The following is a 21,687-nucleotide window of genomic DNA, read 5'->3' on the forward strand; positions in this document are numbered from 1 at the left end:
TTAATAGCACAAGAGCTCCTGATTGAGCTGAGATCATTTAGGGTGGAATCATAACTCAAGATCCCTGCGCACAACTCTTGACATACACGTCAATCTTGAAGTGATGTCAACGGGAAATTTGCATGGTGATTCAAGTTCCGCACAGGGGATACCCTGTTAGGATTCCACCCTTAATGTTTTAGGGTAATAATTCAATGTCTAATGACAGCAAATGTGTTCTGGTGTTTCCACAGGGACATATATTACAATGACACACAGCTGTTTGGTTCACAAAGGACGGTCGACTCCATAGTGGATGACATTTCCTGCATGCTTAAGGTTCCTCGCAGGAGACTACATGTGGTGCGTGTGTGTGTGTGTGTGTGTGTGTGTGTGTGTGTGTGTGTGTGTGTGTGCGCCTCTGTGTGCGCCTCTGTGTGCGTGCGTGTGTGGGAATGTGACTTTTTGTACACTCACACAAGGGCGGTAAAATGTAACTGTTATTGAACACAACCATTCTAAACCAATTGTGAAATATATTTTGATATGCCTTGTTATGATAAGTTCAGTACCAGATGAAAGGGGTTCATATTTGTAGCTTTTCTTCCTCCAAATATTTGAGGAAGCACCTGTGTGAGAGTTTGTTTTTGTGATCAAACAGTATTGAAATAAAACTTGATTTATAAAGGAAATGCCAATAGTTTGAGTATTAACTGCCTCCAGCTGGCCACATCCAAGGGATTCATCTCAGGTGATCTATGTTATCTGGAGGAGGATGGCACAAGGGTGGACTGTCACTCAACCTCCACTGTAAGTATAACTACTGTCTGGCCCACCAACAGTCTGTATAACCCGGCAACATGTTCCCAACTGCATCATCACATTATTTGCCTAGTTAAAGCATATTGTCATAGACATCTGTTGTTCCAACACCAGCCCAACTAAAGTTCTCTCTACTCAGTGACATAATAAGAGATTCACAATCTTATAGACATTAGATCATGTGTTTACTCTCTCTGGACCACAATATCCAGGTTCTGCCCACATACAAATCACTTGGTTTTCCAGCGTAATTGTTGAGAGAGCAGAGCAACCTCAACCAGATTTCATTCCAATTGTGTGTTACACAAATCACCTGTAACCGTCTAACTACATTATAGTACCGTGCTTTAAAGTCCAAATGTTATGTCTTTGTTCTTAGGCTATTCCAGTCTCCTCTAATATAGGAGGAATAAAGAGTATCCTTTCTAATCATATCAGAGCTCTCATCACCGCTTTAGCGAATAACTGTGACTTCCTTCCTCTCAGAAATATTTCTGTTAACTCTCTGTACTAACTGTTATCTTTGAGTGAGGAAATGGACATCGTCTCATGTTTTCTTCACCTTGACCCTTCCCGCTCCAGACATAGTGTCATCTGCAAAGTTTGTGTTGATAGTGGAGAAGGACGCGACCTTCCAGAGACTGCTCGATGATGACTTTTGCACAAAGCTGTCTCCTTGTATTATGGTCACAGTAAGTCAGCTTTTCTTGCCAAGCAACACAAAGGTCCACAGATGCATAATTTAAATCAGTATGTTGCCCTTAATTTCAGAAATACTCCACCATCTATGTGTGTGTGTGTGTGTGTGTGTGTGTGTGTGTGTGTGTGTGTGTGTGTGTGTGTGTGTGTGTGTGTGTGTGTGTGGTGTACGTGCTTGCGTGCATGTGTGCGTGCGTGCATTAGGGTAAAGGCGTCCCAGATGTGAACAGCAGGCTGATGGTGAGAAAGCTTTGGGACACCCTGCACATCCCCATCTTCGCTCTGGTAGATGCAGACCCTTACGGTACAGCTTACACACACTCACGCACACACACACACACACACTCGCACACACACACACACACACACACACACGCACACACACATCCAGTCACCACCAGGTCTGTCATCCAGTCACATAAACACTGTACGATCATACACACTTACACAGCACGACCTAGCACATCTATACACACACATTAGCAGGACACGCAACCCCTGCGTGTGTGTGCGACACACACACACACACACACACACACGCACACACACATCCAGTCACCACCAGGTCTGTCATCCAGTCACATAAACACTTACACAGCACTACCTCGCACTTCTATACACACACGTTAGCGGGACACGCATCCCCTGTGTGTGTGTGCGACACACACACACACACACATACACAGGGGTTGCGTGTCGTGCTAATCCGAAAGGCCCCTGACTGATGTGTCATGGTGGTTTGGCAGGGGATCGTTTGCGTGGGCGTGATCTAGCCCAGTGGAATCGTCCTGTCCCTTTCCATACCTCTCCCCTCCCATCTCATCGCATGGCGAGACGCATGTGTAATGCTTTACTTTGTTCTCTGCTTCGTTACACGTCTCAAAGGATAATTGCTCTGGTATGGTGGTGATTGCAGTGTGTCTCTGTCTCTCTCTCTCTTACTTTCCCAGGCATTGAGATCATGTGCATCTACAAGTACGGATCAGTGGTGAGTCCTTCCTTACCGGCTATTTATGTATGTACATTATCCAACGTGGCCTGTGCAAGAAATATGTAATTATTCTCTTCTCTTTGTGGAGGAAAATGAGCAATCAGCCATGTCTGAGCTATTGAAGTGCTGTAGTATGAGGTGGAAAAGTAAAGGATTATGTGAGAGCGGATGTGTGTGTGGTTTGTGTGTGAGTGTGCACTTGGGTGTCCATGTCTTTACTCTAGGGTATAGAGCCAGGTGGGCCAGTGTGTGTGTCTGTGTGTGTCTGTGTGTGTCTGTGTCTGTGTCTGTGTTTGAGCGTATATGTGTAGAGCACATAATATTTGTGTAATCATGTGCTGATGTATGTTCTGTACAGTGTGTGTGAAGTGTGCAGTGTGTGTGTGTGTGTGTGTGTGTGTGTGTGTGTGTGTGTGTGTGTGTGTATTAGTATATGTTAGTATATGTACAGTACATTATGTGTGCGTATAGCTGTATATTACCATGTTTATGTGTGTGTATTTTCCCCTCAGGCCATGTCGTTTGAGGCCCACAGCCTGACCGTCCCCAGTGTCATGTGGCTAGGCCTCCTCCCTTCTGACCTTCAGAGGTTTGGACACGCCACTCGCTGCTTCCTACCTCTTCCTCCCGCCTCTAATTGGGATTATATTCTGGGGATTTTTAGGATTGTTTGTTTTGGTTTCTGTTGCTGTTGCCTTCACTTTTCTTTCTCCCAAAGAGCTGTTTTTGAGGGTATATTGAGTTTTAAGTATACGTCCGCTCAACCAATCAGTCTGAATAAGGGTTTCTGACATAAAGTAAAGTTTAATTCTAGTCTGTAAGTTTGTTCCTCCTAAGACTCCCACTGTTCATGTACACAATCAAAGCATCAGTTGCTTTTTACATCAGGGTATTTCCTGCATTTAGGAGGCAGCAATATAGTAAGTGGGTTTCTATTTCAACAATGTAATTATTACGGCTAAATGCTACTACTATATCACTACTACTTCTCTGACTGCATTTTCCCCTTGTGGCGTGTGGTGCTTCAGATTGAGAGTACCTGAGGACGCATTGATTCCACTCACACAGAGAGACGACAACAAACTGAGCAGCCTGCTCAAGAGACCCTACCTCGCCTGTCAACCGGCCTGGCAGAGAGAGGTAAAACAGGGAGGGAGGGAGGGAAGGAAAGTTCAAGAGGGGGGGGGGGGGGGGGGGGTGAAGGAGGGGGGTTAGAGAGTGGAAAGGCAATGCAGGAGAAAGATGGAGATGAAGGGAATGTACGTCTCCCCTAGTTCTTACTGCATACCAGCGTAGTTCACAGTCTGAGGTGTGTAAACATGTTCTTCAGCCTCTCTCCACCACCCTCCAATTTTGAGACTGCGGGTCTTTAAAACTCTTTATTTCTCTTTAACAAGAAGGGGGCAAGAGTTCTCTGGGTGTGTATTTACTACAATTTGGACACTTTGCAGGTGTGACACACGCAGAGGAATGTGTGGGAGAGTTCTCAGCTGCCTGGTATTCAGGATAAAAGATACCACCTCGGTTGTGAAATAGCTGTGAGAGATAAGATCATAGCTGGTGGTCCACTCACCTATGTTCACCCATTCTGCCGTTGCACATCTCTGGAGCATGCATGTTTGTCCTTGTTACAGATGGAAGTGATGCAGCAGAGTAAGGTCAAAGCTGAGATCCAGTCTCTGACATCCATAGCCCCTGATTTTCTTACTCGTGTCTACCTGCCCAACAAGCTGCGGTATGGGGGCTGGGTCTGATCACGTACTGCCATCCAGTGGCGTGATATGGGAATTGATTAGGTCTGTTTCAAATGGCTACTGACACAGTTGTATCATTGCAAAATTGTAGGCCTGACTGATCATTTTTGTTGACTGTTATTTTTTTGTTGATGTGTTTGTGACTTTTTGTGTGAATGTATTCAGAATAGGAATGACAGCATTGTATAAACAAAATGTCAAAAAAGAATGTCGGTTATGTTGATTTAATTGACTCTCTTGACTAAATAATGAGTGACCATCAGTCAGTCAGTCCACTTCAATTGACCATTTAATTAATTTATGGTTGATTCTCTTTCTGTTCATCTTACTCTTGTACCTGGCAATGTTAATAATGTGTTTTTTTACGTATTTAAAAGTTCTGTGTCTGTACATGATTAATAAAGTATTTATAAAAAAATAAAAAATAAAAAAATCTCCACATTTGCTTGATTGACAAGTTATCAAAATGTAGGAGTAGCCTACAACTGGTTCAATAGCTGTATGTGGTAGGTAGACCTACAGCTCTATATGTTGGATACATGTTTAATATAGCCAATATAGCATGAAGCATCCAAACTATCTCACAGTAAAAACTTTCCAGCCATCATCACACCACCAGATGGAGAGACTCTCTGGCCCCATGCTTGTGAACCAACCCCGACGTCATCCAGGAGGACCGTGTTGTAACTTGTAACCATCACTAGGGTAACCGCTACTCCCGACACGCCACACCTAAAGATCAGCAACTTCACAAGTGTGGACAACAAAGCGGCAGGTAAGCGCACCGTTTTGGCAATATCATTTCCGACTGAGCTCGACTCTACGCTAGCTCCCCTCTGTCTGTTCATATGTTTGCCAGTGTTGCTAGCTGGTAGCGGCAGGGCATGCATTGCAGTGTTGGTTAGGTGGCCAAGCTAGCTAATGCTAACCTGACAACATGACCTTGGATTGGTGGTGAAGATGAGCTAGCTACTTAGCTTGGTCCACATTGGTGATTAAATGTAGGTGCCACCAGTATTTCCCTCTGAGTCTGACCGCTGTGCATGGCTCATGTCGATTTACTAAAAGTTGAATTTGCTATAGCTAGTAAGTATTCAGTCCCATATCATATGCTTGTAGTAGCCCTGACCTGAGCCAGTAAAACACCAAAGCCTCTTAAAATAAATATAGATCATGTCTCACAAACTACTTCATAGACGTCTAGGCTAACATGATTAAAAGCTTTCAAAGTAGTAGAGGGTTGTTTGTTGTTGTTGCAGTAAAGTGATATCATAGCCAGCCAACAATGTACACTTCGGCATCTAACTTCTAACCTAACCATATGTGTTGCTCCTGATATAATAATATTGATAAATATTAAATATAATGTTCTACAGTTGCCTTGCAGTTAACTAGTATGCAGTGCGTTCCACACACGCACACTTAGCTGTGAAAGTGATCCTGCTATAACTTGATAGCGCTCAGCATAGAAGTTCAGTGACTGCTTGTGACCTTATCTGTGACCATATATAGGTCTAGGAGTTCCTGGAAATAGGCTATAGGGCAGTTACCTCACACCTGTTTGTTTATATTACAATTAGTAGGAGTTGTCCTGATAATACCTCTGGGAGGCGTGTAGTAATATGCATTAATGTGAGCCGTGATGCAATGATACTATTACTGTAGACCCACCTTTGTTGGGGGAAAAATAGACAAGGTAGAATGAATACAAAGATTCACTTGAACAACCAGATGGTCCCTCTTCTTTGTCTCGTGAAGTTGTGGTCTTTTTTGTTCCCTTGGTAGTAGGACAGGCCCTTGAGGAGCCCTCCTGTTGTCTGTCTTGTCAAGGGCAGCTGACTACTTGAAAGCAATCCCTCTGGCCGTATGCATTCACCATCACTCCTGCTCACTGTGTGTGTAGGTTAGTATTTGTTCAGTCATGTTTCGCAAGGTCTTTTCCTTCTGTTTGATCAAGGTGGAATGGGACGTTTTCAGGTAAAGAATATTCTTGGGATATCTGATTCTGAGGATGATGTTTTGGTACCTGGTAGGCTAGTTTTGGGCTTTTTTTGGAATTCAGAACTGTCTGTTTTATGGTGCTGTGAAATGTTTGTGGTCTCGTAGTGTTCTGTGGTCTTGAACTCAGATATGAATGTATGGATAGAGTACAGGCTAGCATATCAACTTAAAAGAAAATAGGTTTGTTAGTGGTTGTCTATTATTGTTTATTTGCTTTTTGGTTATAAATTGTGGGTATTTTAGTCAAATAGTCTATTCTTCAAGTTTTTTGTCAGCAAGTTTTATTTTTAGGCCTACAAGTCAAGATGAAAGCCTTGTTAGTTCTTTTTAGCCTAAATCACCTTGAGTATAGTCGGAAGTAGACAGAGCTTAGTGTGGAAGCCCAGATTGACCCCTGCTGGTATACTGTGCTGCTTGAAAGTTTGTGAACCCAACAGGGAAGATAAAGATTTTATAAGTTCATTTTCATATTTTATTTTATTTTATTTTAATAAAATAAAATATTAAATTGATGGTCATTATTATTAATAACGACCATCAATAAAATAAAATATTAAAATGAACTTATAAAGTTTATTATTAATAATGACCATCAATAAAATTAAATATTAAAATGAACTTATAAAATCTTTATCTAATCCCCAGTTCATAAAAAAGACACAAACAAAAAAATCAGATATTTTCATTGTTGATTTAACGAAAGTGGTTTATTTAACAAAAACTCAGATTTCATGTGTGCAAAAATGTGAACCTCTTCAATCAATAGATTATGGCACTTCCATTAGCAGCGATCACTAGGGGTAAACGTCTCTTATAGCCACTAATCTGTTTTGAGGGATTTTTGCCCACTCCTCCTCCTCAGCCAATTGAGTGAGGTTTGAGGGGTGTCTGGCATGAACTGCCCGCTTTAAGTCCTGCCACAGCATCTCGATTGGATTTCGGTCAGAACTTTGACTTGGCCAATCTTTGGTAGATTTGCTTGAATGCTTTGCGACGTTGTCTTGTTGAAATACCCATTTTCAGCCCAGCTTTAGCTCCTTGACTTTCTTGGCTGTTCCTTTCCAGGGCTGCTTGACATTCTGTTCAAGAATCTCCTGGGATACCTTAGAATTCATGGTTCCCTTAATGATGTGGAGTCGTCCAGGTCCAGAGGAGGAAAAGCAGCCCTGGATCTTGACATTCCCACCACCATGTTTGACTGTTGGGATAAGGCTAAACATGAAACTCTATGGCAAACAATTCCTCTCCTTCCTTTCCAGATTCAGAGGTTCTAAGATGGATACAGTTATTCGCCGCTGCCCTTTCCTGGCAATCGTCCCCCGGGCGTTCTTGCAGATGGCTGGGAAGTCCTCCCTGGTGGGCTATGCGAGGAAGTGCCCTGTGATGATGGACCTGGCCTCAAGACCTCTGGCCAGAGCCCTGTCCTCTTCTACTTCTGTGGCCAAAGACACCCCAACAAATGAGGGTGAGTGATCACTTACTCACTAACTCAGCTTAACTCTCACGCTGTATGGCATGGGAAAGACAATTATTTCCTTTAGGGCCTGGATGAAGATTATATAGTATTTTGTACAAATAATAATGGACCTTGTATGTCTTATGTTATATATAATTTGAAAATGTAATAAAAAAATTTTTTTAAAAGATAAATCTTGTTTTCACCTCTGGAACTTATTTTTTCGTTCAACTATGTACGGCTAAATCTTAACTTCACCTATTTGTGCAAATAAATAGATGAATTAAATATATTAAGTCATTTTTCTTCATATAAAACGTAGAGCCTGATAGTCTGCCCAAGCTGCCTCCTGGCCACTCACTGCCCCCTGCTGGCCAGACGGTGGTCTCTAAGTGCCCGTTCCTGGCTGCTGAGATGGTCCAGAAAAACACCAGCGTGGTGAGGGAGGCCCGCATAGAGCTGCAGGAGGATGTGCAGGAGATGCACACTATCCACACAGGTATGGTGGTTCTCTGTGGCTCAGCTGGTAGAGCATGGCACTATCAACGCTTAGGTTGTGGGTTTGATTCCTGCTGGGACCATATATACTGAAATGTATGCACTCACTGCAATGTAAGTTGCTTTGGATAAAAGCGTCAGCTAAATGGCATATATATATGTGTATATATATAAGCAGCTCTGCTGTCTTTGACCTCCAACACTTGTGCCGTTGTGTAATGAAAGGTCAGTTGTGTGTATTACGAAAGCTTGGTATAAACACCAAGACAAGGAACCCGCATTGACTATTGAACTAGCATTGTGACTGCCAGTGGCCCCTGGTCCGAACATTGATTACTTTTTCTTATGGCGACTGATGGATAGATGATTCACTTACTTAAACAAATGTATTTGTTGATGTGTATTTTGCATAACAGACACACTAACTAACTGAACCCAGGTGAGGTGGAACTGGTGTTGATCCCTGTTTTCCCCCTTTTTTCTGAGCAGAGAAATCAGAGTCCCAAGTGGATCCCACTGTGGTGGACCTCATCAATGCAGACAAGTCTCACCCAGGCACGCTGAAGAACCTGCTGAAACGCCGTCCACAGAAGGTGTCTCACTTACTGCAGGACAACCTGCCCAAAGGTGAGCACTGTCACGATACAGCGCCATCCAAATCCCATGCACCGTAACCCTGTAATGTAATCATCCTGAGAAAAGAGAACAACCTCACCATGATTCTAGTACACTTTGGACAGCAGATCATTTCACTATCCTTGATTCACAATGCTGTATCCCGTCCCCCCTCCCCCAATCTCGTTTCTCTTGCAGCGACTGCCACCTTCCATTACGACGAGTTCTTGGAGAAGAAGATTGATGCCAAGAAGAAGGACCACAGCTACCGCGTGTTTAAGACGGTGAACCGCCGCGCCCCGACCTTCCCCATGGCAGACGACTACTCTGAGTCTCTCCACCTGAAGAGGGACGTGTCTGTGTGGTGTAGCAACGACTACCTGGGCATGAGCCGACACCCCAGAGTCGCCCAGTCCATCATGTAAGTGGAGACGGGGATGACAGGGATGACAGGGATGACAGGGATGATACAGAGAACACAGATGACACAGATCACACAGATCACACAGATGACACAGATAACAAGCAGTTATTAAACTTACTTGGCTCATTTTCGCTGACAGATTATAGAGTAATGATGAGGATGATGAAAAGGTAATTATGGTTAATTGATGATCCAAAGGGCGGTGAGATTAAGATGGATGGAGATTGAGGGATGGAAATAGAGCAGAGCGTAATTAATAACGCAGTATTATTGATCGCAGATGTGAGTTAGTTGGCTCTTGTCCCTGCACTCAGTCATTTACCAGAGGAGGGAGCGGTCTCTTAACAAACCTTTTCCGTGTCGACAGGGACACGTTACGGAAGAATGGGGCTGGAGCAGGGGGCACACGGAACATCTCTGGGACAAGTAAATTCCACGTGGACCTGGAGTACGAGCTGGCTGACCTGCACGGCAAGGACGCCGCGCTGCTCTTCACTTCCTGTTTTGTGGCCAACGACTCGACTTTGTTCACTCTGGCCAAAATGCTCCCAGGTACCACATCACGTCACGTCAGACTCACGTGTTGAAGGTGTTGTGATATCTTCTGCTTTCCGTGTTCACTCAGATAGCTTGCCTGGAGAAGTAGTAAGAAACCAAAGGATTATTGAAAAGATAGAGAAGGACTATATGGGATTAGAATAAATGACATATATTTATTCCCCCTGTACATTTACATTTATGGCATTTAGCCGACGCCTTTAACCAAAGCGACTCACAACAAATAAGTTTGTTTAAGTAAGTGAATCATCTATCCATCAGTCATCATAAGACAAAGTAATCAATGCTCACACCAGGGTCCATTGGCAGTCGTAATGCCAGAAGCCAATTATTATTATTTATTTTTTTTCACCCGTGGATGTATATGTACTATGTACCTCCCTGCTATCGTATATGTACTAGAATGTTAACTCCCCCACCACTGCAGGCAGGTCTTCCATGTTAACTCTTAGCCTTCCCATGAAAAGACTAAGCGTTGTGTGTGTTGTATTTGTCTTCCCTGCCCCCAGGCTGTGAGATCTACTCTGACGCGGGCAACCATGCCTCCATGATACAGGGCATAAAGAACAGCGGCGTGAAGAAGTTCATCTTCCGTCACAACGATGCCCATCATCTACGAGAGCTCCTCCAGACGTCCGACCCCTCCACCCCGAAAATAGTTGCGTTTGAGACCGTACACTCGATGGATGGTGAGTTCGCCTTTTTGGTACCTCAGAGGCATTTCCCAGATGATCAGAATCAGAATTCTTTTATTTGGCCAAGTATATTTGCACATACAGGAAATTGACATGGTGAGGTTGGTGCATGGGACATAAAAAAACAAATAGCAAATACTGACAAGAAATTTACCAAATAGCAAAATATTAACAAAATAGCAATAACAAATTTACAAAAAAGAGCATCAGAACAATACATCTGATTCCAAGAGGAAGGACCCCAGCTATCGCGTGTTTAAGATGGTGATAACATTAAACATGATAACATTTTCTGGCATCTGAGTTTAAAATAATGGATCGTATTTTCTAGTGTGTCTGTAGTACAGTAGACGCCTACATTCTCGGTGTCTTAACTGACTCTTTGGGAATGTAAGGAGGTTGACCTGTTGCTCTACAGGTGCTGTGTGTCCGCTGGAGGAGTTGTGTGATATAGCCCATGAGTTTGGAGCCATCACATTTGTTGACGAGGTGCACGCCGTGGGCCTGTATGGGGCCAGGGGAGGAGGGATCGGAGACCGGGACGGGGTCATGCACAAGATGGACGTCATCTCTGGCACACTCGGTAAGAACGGCTCGCTGGGCTGGCTGACCGTCCGTCTTCACTCATGTCTCAGCTAGAAATCTTTAACGAGAGGTCACCGTACGTACAGTACCGATAATACCCCAACTTCTCTGTCGCATCATCTCACGCTTCGCTTCTCTCCTGTCCTCCGCAGGCAAGGCTTTTGGCTGTGTGGGCGGCTACATCGCCAGCACCGGTGCCCTGGTGGACACGGTGCGCTCCTACGCGGCGGGCTTCATCTTCACCACCTCCCTGCCCCCGATGCTGCTGGCCGGCGCCAGAGAGTCCATCCAGATCCTGAAGAGCGAGGAGGGCCAGGCGCTCAGGAGGAAGCACCAGAGGAACGTCAAGCTGCTGCGTCAGATGCTGATGGACTCGGGCCTGCCGGTGGTCCACTGCCCCAGCCACATCATCCCTGTGCGGGTAAGACTGGCCCGATGATGAAGATTCAAACCATTTGGTAAGAGTAGGAAGTATAGCAGAACTAGAGTTACACTAGAATTGCACTGAAATAGGAGATACGCCTCAATGCTTTGATAGAATGGTAGTGTTTAATTAGACTGACTATTCAGCAACTGTCAGAAGTACCAGCTGCATTAGGCCTCTGACTCTTGGTTTACAGTATATCTTAAGCCATGTTTGACAGAATCTAAAATATAAAACATATTCTGGTTTGTTTAACACTTTTTTTTGTTTACTACATAATTCCATATGTGTTCCTTCATAGTTTTGATGTCTTCAATATTAACCTACAATGTAGAAAATAATAAAAAATAAAGAAAAACCATTGAATGAGAAGGTGTGTCCAAACTTTTGACTGGTACTGTATAGTGTAATTTAACGTAGTGCAAAGTCTCTTTCATCTCTCAGGTGGCTGACCTGGTATTTCTGTTGGCAGGTGGCCGACGCTGTGAAGAACACAGAGGTGTGTGACATCATGATGTCGCGCTACAACGTCTACGTCCAGGCCATCAACTACCCCACAGTGGCCAAGGGGGAGGAGCTCCTGCGTATAGCCCCCACCCCCTTCCACACCCCCCAGATGATGCACTTCTTTGTAGGTAAGTACACAATCAATGACGTTGTCATGAGGTGTTTGAACATTCAAAAGGGTCAAGCCGTAACTTGATAGGCTGACGTCATTGGCTGATTACGCTGCAAACGTGACTTGTCGTTGGGTGATATCTGTTGATGCCGATGAGAAGCATGGAGAACTGTCATTTTTGACGCTCCCCGCTGAAGGATGGACGTCCCTGTTCTTACCCTGTGTGTTATTTATCTCTCGGTCCACAGAGAGGCTGGTGAAGACGTGGAAGGAGGCGGGGCTGGAGCTGAGGCCTCACTCTACAGGGGAGTGCAACTTCTGCCGGCAGCCTCTTCACTTTGAGCTGATGAGCGAGAGGGAGATGTCCTTCTTCACTGGCCTTAGTCACCGGATATCAGCCCGAGCCTGACATTAACACTAGATCCCAATCTAACCTTTCCCCAAATGAAATCTATATTTAACGTATGTATTGTCTTATCTGTGTATAACTTAAAATCTATCACTGTGAATGAAATATTATTATATATCACAAATAAATGTTTGAGGAAAGTTATATCTTTGCGTGCCACTCTTGTGTTTTCACAACCTGTATGCCTGAAATATTACAATGTAAGCCTTGATGGATTACAAAGTGTAATAATGAGTCCTTATACAGGGTATGTCAAAGACATTTACATTTATGGTATTTAGCAGACGCCTTTATCCAAAGCGACTTACAACAAATACATTTGTTTGAGTAAGTGAATCATCTATCCATCAGTCATCATAAGATAAAGTAATCAATGCTAGGACCAGGGGCCATAGGCAGTCACAATGCTAGAAGAAGGAAAAATTACTTATTTAAAAAAAAAAAAAAAAAAAAACTTCTATGGGGGGGGGGGTAGTGGGGGTGAAGAGGTGGGAGGGACCGTTGAGTAAAGCTCACCCTTGACGGGAATTTTTTTTACAATTTATTTGACCATTTAAAAAAAGAAAAAAAGAAAAACATCACATGCATGAATAAAATCATCCGGGATGACACTTGTGTTTATCACTATACTTATACTTATCCAGTGTATTAATCTTTAGTTAAATAGCTTACAGTTCATTATGTCACCATTTCATGTTCATATATTGGGATGTATTTGATTATATATGTATAGAGAATATTATCATATATTATCATATATAGCATTAAGCTATAAAGTAAATATAAGTAAAAGTTGACAGTAGAAGCTTCACCTATGATTCTCTGAAAAAAGACTCCCTGGAACAGAGAATACATTGAACCTTATCAAAAAGTAAAGCTCAGAGTTCACTGGGAAACTGTGATGTTATCATTATCTAATTACTTTGGCAAAGTGGAAATTATATTATGTATTATCTTAACAAAACTTTGCCCTCGATAAACATTCCAGAATCATTCAGGAAACCTGAAACTGGGGGGACTCTGTTCTGTTTGAAAAGCATACGGCAATTAAAACCCAACTTTTGTGATCTCTGTACATTTACAAGTTTGGGCCTGAAATGGATGACGGATATGCATTAGTCCATGTGTCATTTCAGCCTTGGGGTACATCATATTTGCTATGTAGGGTCTGCTTTCACCCCCAAGTCCCCGAGGCCAATACTTTAGCTGATATCACCTGATACTAGTAGGCCTACACCTTCTATACTGTGTTTCAACGTGTTGAGGTATGTAGCTGTATACTCTTCCACACATATTTGCTCCTGTGAGCACGCAAGCAAGTTGTCTTGAATTAAGCCGGTGAGCCCACCACTAAGCACTTACACTGACAATGTTAGGGTCAGATAGGCGAAGTGTTCGTGTGGTGGTGTCGATGTTTAGTCACAAGGCAGTACTTTCATGAAGCCAATAAGTAACGTCCATACTAAACCATTTTGCATCCAATGGATACGGTTGTTATGAACTGGCTTCATGAAAGTCGTGACCTATTGATATACAAATAAACGTATACTTTGTTTCGTATTTTTAATAGAGAGATCAGTGCATCGCTACTGTATTCGAACCTTCAATATGCCATTCTACCATCTTCCAGACGGAGGCGCAGTTCGCTTTATTTTGTCTAGAAACATGACCTCCTTGCAGTAAGTGTAGCAGCTTCCATGAGCCACTAGATGGAGTCAATTTAGCACAGGATAATATAATGAGGCCTAAACACTGATCTGTATACCGGGTGAGCCGACATTTCTTAGCTTTAAAGACGACTAGATCAAGCAAATAATAATGATCATGTATCTGTACACCCTGCTTTAATATCTCAATAAGTATACTCTTGTGGTGAGAAATATGTGGTATTTTAGTGTCCCATAAAACTGATTTTTATATCTGTCAGTTAAGGTGATCCTATTAGTTTGGGTAGACTGTTTATAGACATGATGGTGGGCCAGAGTTAACAGGTTTCAACCATGTGGCTAATACCCTGAATACCCCACACTGTGCATCACAGTGGCACAAAAACCTTTCATCTCTTTTATTTACGAGCGTTACACACTTCAACATCTGCACACGGCAAGAGCGGTTGCCTGTGTAACGTATGTGTGTGTGTGTGTGTGTGTGTGTGTGTGTGTGTGTGTGTGTGTGTGTGTGTGTGTGTGTGTGTGTGTGTGTGTGTGTGTGTGTGCTCAAAGCAATGCTCTCGACATGCAAGGCCAGAATATCTTTTCAAATCAAAATTATTTCCTTTCTTTGAATTACCCATGAGCTCATGTTCTGAGCGTATTATGTAATTGGAATGCTGCTGTAAGTGGAGTAGTCAGGTGACCACTCTCATGCAAGGCCAAGCATCATAGATCATAATGAGGGTTTCATGCTACCGAAGCAGTGGGTTTTCTTTATGTCCTCCTCTTTGTCGTGACATGGGTTTCATTTTGTGTAAGACCGTAACTGTCTGTAGGAAAGCAGTCATTTTCAAATTGTGATGGTCTATGGCTAAATACAGAAATGTATTGGCTGTACAGAATGCTTTTAAATGGACAGTTGGCCCACGTTCTTGGAAATGTGCATTTGCCTACAGGATGTTATCATGTTTCTCATGATAATCATACCTCTGACAACATTGTTGAATGGAGTAAATGTTTGACTACGAACGCAAATTGAATTTGTTACTCATTTCCTCTCCGGTAATGTCATTCATAAACTCTCCTGGATGCCAAACTCACTGCACTTGGCAGAACATTATGTACCAAGAAAAGTATTTGACCTGATTTTCCAACATTTACACCATTCATCATACTGTAGATGCACACCATGCAGTTCCTTATCAGGGCAGATCTGAGGCCAGCCCAACGCCTTTGCGCTCTCTGGGGAATACACTAGGTGGAAAGGCATGCATGTGGGTGTAAGAAGAACACAGGTGTTGGGGCTTAGTGTGTGTGTGTGTGTGTGTGTGTGTGTGTGTGTGTGTGTGTGTGTGTGTGTGTGTGTGTGTGTGTGTGTGTGTGGGTGTGTGTGTGTGTGTGTGTGTGTGCGCGCGCGCGCGCGCGTCTGTGTGTGTGTGTCTATGCGTGCTTGCGTTTGTGTGTGTGTGTGTGTGTGTGTGTGTGTGTGTGTGTGTGTGTGTGTGTGTGTGTGCAGGTTCAGCCCCGCTCCTCCTCCATTCGGCGGTAATCCTGCGAGCGCTGCACATCTGTGTCTCTCCTGCTCACGTGCACAGACAGATGAGCTGCATGGCTGGGTTCCCATACATACACTCTCTCTTTCACACACACACACACATACACACACACACACACACACACACACACACACACACACACACACACACACACACATCATTGGAGGTCCTGAGGATCTCTGGTATGACCTCCATGTAGAAGCAGTGTTTCTGAGGCTTAGGCTAAGCGTCACATTAATTAAATATGAACAGGAAGCTGTGGAAGGAGATGGCTATCAGAGCTGAGAGGTCCCTCGAGGACAGGGGTTGTAATGGGAATGGAAAGTGAATGGACTCACCTCCACCTGAAGTGTGGAATCTCACATCATTGTTCGGGAGACAGTATAATGACGATAAATGAAAAACGACTAGTTTTTGGTACGGTAGCCCCATGGCAGTGCCCTAAAGCTGTGGATGTGGGTGATTGGCCAGCATCAGTTTCAATCAAAGGAACAATGGGTTGCAATGAGTTATTTTTAACATCACAAAGGTATATAATAAAAAATTATAAAAAATCAAGAAAACCATTGCCTCTAATTATGGACACATGTCAGGAAAAGATCACACTTTCCATTAGGTTATTTTTTACAGTAATAGAGCTGGATTCAGATAAACAAACTTTGAAATCTCCTTCTATGTCTTTAAATCCTGGGGCAATAACTCCTCCCACCTCAGTTTATCTGCTGTCAACTCAAATATTCTCTGCATAGGAATGCGAAAACGTGCTTACAAGTAGCCTACAGTGTGAGTATACGCTGTCACAGTGTAGAATAGTTGAGGCGATGGTGTTACTGGCTGGTGTACTATCAAACTAGTTCAATAGCCTGCGTTTTATTGACTTGGCGTGTCCATAAGTGGTAAGTAGCCCAGGATAACTGGACATCGGTAGAGAAATCAACGCTCCCGCTCAAAAGAAACCGAGAGTGATACATTATCGCAACGTTTGAGCGCTGATATGGAAGCTTATAACGCTTCATCGTTTCTCCGGTGAAAGTTACTCGTCGCTCGATGTACCATGTAGCAGCATTTGTGTAGGCTATTACTTGCATGAATGTAACATGATATTTAGTTCGATATGACTCATGTTACGCCAAGCAAAAGCGTTGAATGGCTGCAAGTCGAGTTGGAAGCCGGAGGGAGTTCGCTGCTTCTGTTGGACTGCAGATCGCATGAGCTTTATGAATCGTCCCACATAGAAACGGCCATAAATCTGGCCATTCCTGGACTGATGCTACGGAGGTTTAAGAAGGGCAATATACCGATCCGAACTATCATCCCGAATCACGAAGACAAGGAGAAATTTGTAAGACGATGTATGACGGATACAGTAATTTTGTATGATGAATGCACTTTGGACTGGCAGGAGAGCGGAACAACTGGCTCGGTTCTTGGACTGCTTCTTCAGAAACTATGGGACGACGGCTGCAAAGCCTATTACCTGGAAGGCAAGTAATAACAATACAGAAAACAGACGATATTAATGAAGCTGTGTGTCCTACAGTAGTCCTATCCATGTCAAACTTGCCTAGAGCTTTAGGCTATAGTTTAAAAGTATCTTCTGCATGCTCTGCATACACGTAAAGTGACAACGCCACTTACTCTACTTTGAATGTAATCTATGTTTTCCCCAACAAATATCGGGGTTTAAAGACCATCTCTGGTCTTTCAAAGTTTGAGAAGGAGTGTGAGATTCTCAATTAAAATTCCAAAATGGCTGCGGCATGTTTTGCTACAGCAGGAAAAAGTGGCATGCATTTCATGAATGGTCTCCTCTCGAGAACTTGTATTGTCCTACAGTTCTCAGAAAGTACATCTTACACATCACAAAACTACACTAAGAAGTGGAAGGACTGTATTAATTGCACTCTTAACTGCATGTCTTTCAATAACTTAAACTTACTGTTCATAGTCATAAACAAAAGTATTGCATCCAGCCTTCATAACTTACTGAATTCATGACTATGAGGCATAAGTCACTGTATTGACTTAAGTAAAACTAAAATTGCTCCCAATCTGTGTATTTGTTATACTTTCAAGTTCAGGACATTTGAATTTGCTTAGCTGAGAAACACAGAACAAAAACATTGTTTGTGTAACTCTGCATCCTATGGTCTCTTTTCCAGGTGGATTTGTCAAGTTCCACACAGAGTACCCAGAGCACTGTGAGACCCTGCTGGACAGCTCCTGCCCCAGCTCCTCACCCCCGCTGTCCGTCCTGGGGTTCGGGAGTCTCCGGATCAGCTCAGACTGCTCTGACGGGGAGTCGGACCGTGAGCCGAGCAGTGCCACGGAATCTGAGGAGAGCCCCCTACCCAGCAACCAGCCTGCCTTCCCAGTCCAGATTCTCCCCTACCTTTACCTGGGCTGTGCTAAAGACTCCACCAACCTGGATGTGCTGGGCCAGTACAACATCAAATACATCCTGAATGTCACGCCCAACCTGCCCAACATGTTTGAGCATGAGGGCCACTTCAGGTACAAGCAGATCCCCATCTCAGACCACTGGAGCCAGAACCTGTCCCAGTTCTTTCCTGAGGCTATATCGTTCATCGGTGAGTAGTCTACTGATGTGGCATGCAGCATATGAACAAACACGCAGAGTACCAAAGGCTACTACTTCAGTCAGGATGAAAGATGCTCTGTACTTGTGAATGGGGCCTTTATGACACAAAGGGAGTCTTTCTCATCTTCTGTGTTTGTTGTTTTTTCGAAAATGCTTTGTGTTCTGATTTGAATCATACTTCCCTCTGTGTATGCTATAATTAGGCGCATTACTAATAATTAAAATCCTGTTTGATACAGTTTCACTTTTCATTTTCAGCTCTGGGTGTGTGAATGATCTTCTTCTACTCCCTATCTGTGGGGCTTTTCTTTTCAGAAGAGCTCTGAACTTACTTCAGCCCTTTTACCTAGGTATAGACCACATGATCTGCTGAGCACAGATCTAGAGCAGCACCCTAGAATATTCTGTCTTATTTACTGACACCAAACATAGTAGACTCCAAACAGTCACGTGAAACCCACAGCTGCAACTGTAACCTTTAGGTGTGTGTTACAAGTGGTGGTTACAAAGGTGTTATGCATTAGCTTACAGTTGGGTTCGTGGCAGCGGGAGGAAACGTGTCTTCCACTCCCTGTGGTTGTGTTTGGTTATCAGGTTGGGAATTTGTCTCTATCATATCCTGGTTGCGGTGTAGGGCGTTTACAGATAGTTGTTTGCCTTCTTCGATGGCGTTGGAAGCGGATATTTGATCTGCTCTTGTATTGATTAAAGTGGATGTTTACTTTTTTTTTAAACAAACCTCAAAGGCACCACATACGCCACATGTAGGCTGACAGGAACAGTTAAGGAGTGAGAGACTGCAGTATCAGTGGTGTGTATGTAGAAAGCTCATCAGGCAGTGAAGACGGTCTGTGGCACACAGCCTTGGGTAATGCTAATGGCGCTGGGGTGTCATATAAAGTTAACTTAAATAATATATACAAAACTCAACAACAACAACAACAACATCAATAATGAATGAAATAGGAAGTATATATCAGGGTGATTCCTTCGTAGATTGTGGTGGATTCCGTCTCTTATCTCCTTCCTGAAAATGAAACGGTTTTTGTTAAATAACACCAATTGACCTTTCATTTCTCATTTGAACTTAATGTGAAAACAAGAAGAAAGCCTGAATGGCAGCCCTTCAGTGTAGAGGCTTACATTGACTGAAATAGCAGTAACAAGACCATTTGGCTCCTCAGACGGTCCCTGTCAAACATTCTAATCTTGAGTTGCCAGTGTGATATGGTTGTACAACAACTGCTCTTGTTTTCCTCATCCTTACACACATCTTACTTGTCTCTTCTTCCTGTAGATGAGGCTCGTTCGAAGCAGTGTGGCATCCTGGTGCACTGTCTAGCTGGCATCAGTCGCTCGGTGACGGTAACCGTGGCCTACCTGATGCAGAGGCTCAACCTCTCCCTCAACGACGCCTACGACTTCGTCAAGAGGAAGAAGTCCAACATCTCCCCAAATTTCAACTTCATGGGCCAGCTGCTGGACTTTGAGAGGACTTTGGGGCTGCACAGTCCGTGCGACAACCGCACGTCCAATGAGCAGCTGTACTTCACCACGCCAACCAATCACAACGTATTCCAGCTGGACACGTTGGAATCGACATGAGGACCGAAAGTGAGGATTGACGTCCACATTGTTGCTCCGTATCTCTGTGGCATTTTGAGCCTGTCAGGTGCCACCCCAGTTTAGTCGGTGAGAGACATCTGGAACTTGCAGCTCCAAGAGATTCACCACATGACGCACCCCATATGCATAAAACAACAAATGTTTTTCGTCCAAGCTCTGATGCCTTAACGTTTCACTCAAGGATGACTTTTGTAATCCAAAAGACTTGGTATCTACAATTGTGAATGATGGTGTGGAAGCATTATTGCAGATAATTGAATTGTAATGAGTTGACTCTGGGAAGATAATTGATGGTTTGACTGTTATTTTATATTCACCAGCTGTAAAGTGGAAAAAAGTACTTATTTGGCTACTGCCTTTATCTGAGGGAAAACTGGCCATGCAGAATGTGAATAGTTGTTTTCTGGGACCAAAATGAGATATTTGATGGTACTCAAACTGAGGGACATGGGATACTTTATGCTGGCCTTGAATAACTGTCTGTTGTTCCTATAGATGACTGTTCTACACTTCTTCATTTGCAGCTCACTTTAGATCAGAATGGGGGGATCTTGGTTAACAGGAAACTTGGCTGACTAATGCTTTCTACTTTTCTCACTTCCAAATACACAAACTTGTTTCTCATTTTACATACATGTCGGCATACATAACAATGTCAGAGATTAACAGTTTTACGGCAATTGAATTCACCTTCTGCTAAATGTTAGCTGTACACTGATACTGTACAATGCGTACCATTTTTAGCAAAGCTCTTGTAAATTGTAATGATTATAACATTGCATTGTTTGCATGTACTCAAGTTCTACCATGTACTTTCTTTTGTGTACTTTACCTCTTTTGCCTGTTGTTCCTGTGGCCTTTACCCTACCTTTCAAGTTAACATGAAACTTAACCGTCCTTGACCAAGGGCTTGGGTATCGTGTATAGGATTGTCATTTGCCAATAATTAATTGTATATCATAGTAATATCCATGTATAAAGGAATGGACATTTACCCTGTTTTTAAGTCCCTGTTAGACTCAATCTTCAATCTGCAGCTACTCCCTCTGTGGTGTAACAATGTTAAGGGAAACATGAACAATGTGTTTATCAGTTCTGTGTTGCCAGTAATGTCTCAGCTGAGTGGCTAGATTTGAGATGTTTTATGCCTCAGATCGAGAGGGAAGGAAAGGAAACGAGTGCTTACTAATGTGTTCTTACCTCATGGAGAGACATTTTCAGGGATTTTTATACGACACATCTGTATCTTGTTACAGCCTCTTAGATGCTTCAAAGGGCTGTTTTATCCGGCATGTGTTTGTAAAGATGTATATAAGATTTGCTTGGTAACAGGGGACCTTTTCTCAGAAATCATGAAGGATGTGAAATTGACCCTATTACAGTATGTATAGTGTATGTAAAACTAAATGTACAAGACATTTATGTACATGTTTATACCACAAATATATTGTATATTTTTACTTGAACTTGTTCTCTTTTTCTTTATGCCAGTATTATGCATACTGTAGGTTTCAGATGGTTATCTGTGTACTCATCATAGTACTAGATTACAAATGATTAACTCAGTGCTCTCAAAATGACTCAGATGACAGAGAAGAGGATGAATTAGGCTGTTTGTGAGAAGCTTTGAATCCTTAGCAACCTGCCCAGTGGTGAACATACATTGTTTGAAGTACAGTAGACCAACATACAGCACTATAGCAGGTATCAAAGCTGTGTGCT

At 43.1% G+C, this 21,687-nt stretch overlaps 3 protein-coding genes across 4 annotated transcripts in view; all 3 read left to right on the forward strand.

Moving 5' to 3' along the window:
* The window catches only part of spo11 (SPO11 initiator of meiotic double stranded breaks), a gene marked incomplete at both ends in the record, with an annotated part of 6,692 nt that extends 2,447 nt beyond the window's left edge, over nt 1-4,245 (forward strand). The window contains 9 exons of the mRNA XM_083675054.1: nt 234-342; nt 703-789; nt 1,181-1,217; nt 1,384-1,493; nt 1,705-1,804; nt 2,451-2,488; nt 3,004-3,080; nt 3,520-3,631; nt 4,126-4,245. Of these exons, the coding sequence (XP_083531180.1) occupies nt 234-342; nt 703-789; nt 1,181-1,217; nt 1,384-1,493; nt 1,705-1,804; nt 2,451-2,488; nt 3,004-3,080; nt 3,520-3,631; nt 4,126-4,245 (790 nt within the window). The remainder of the gene's footprint in view (nt 1-233; nt 343-702; nt 790-1,180; nt 1,218-1,383; nt 1,494-1,704; nt 1,805-2,450; nt 2,489-3,003; nt 3,081-3,519; nt 3,632-4,125) is intronic.
* Nucleotides 4,246-4,901: 656 nt separating this feature from the next.
* On the forward strand, nt 4,902-12,636 carry LOC310808256 (5-aminolevulinate synthase, non-specific, mitochondrial-like). Of its 2 annotated transcripts, none has more exons than XM_083675052.1 (11): nt 4,902-5,020; nt 7,506-7,711; nt 8,025-8,201; nt 8,690-8,827; nt 9,014-9,236; nt 9,607-9,791; nt 10,307-10,486; nt 10,911-11,075; nt 11,230-11,498; nt 11,974-12,136; nt 12,369-12,636. In XM_083675052.1, the coding sequence occupies exons 2-11, from the start codon at nt 7,522-7,524 to the stop codon at nt 12,527-12,529; spliced, it is 1,851 nt and encodes a 616-aa protein (XP_083531178.1). In that variant the 5' UTR covers nt 4,902-5,020; nt 7,506-7,521; the 3' UTR covers nt 12,530-12,636. The 2 variants fall into 2 exon arrangements, with proteins under 2 accessions (XP_083531178.1, XP_083531179.1); XM_083675053.1 differs by lacking the exon at nt 4,902-5,020 and adding an exon at nt 6,032-6,148.
* A 3,865-nt stretch (nt 12,637-16,501) lies between these two features.
* On the forward strand, nt 16,502-21,407 carry LOC310808258 (dual specificity protein phosphatase 7-like). Its single transcript, XM_083675055.1, has 3 exons — nt 16,502-17,221; nt 17,900-18,328; nt 19,637-21,407. Exons 1-3 carry the CDS (start codon nt 16,852-16,854, stop codon nt 19,942-19,944), a joined length of 1,107 nt encoding a protein of 368 aa, XP_083531181.1. The 5' UTR covers nt 16,502-16,851; the 3' UTR covers nt 19,945-21,407.
* The last annotated feature ends 280 nt before the right edge of the window (nt 21,408-21,687 follow it).

The sequence above is a fragment of the Argentina silus genome (assembly GCF_951799395.1).
Source record: "Argentina silus genome assembly, chromosome: 8".
Taxonomy (NCBI): Eukaryota; Metazoa; Chordata; class Actinopteri; order Argentiniformes; family Argentinidae; genus Argentina; species Argentina silus.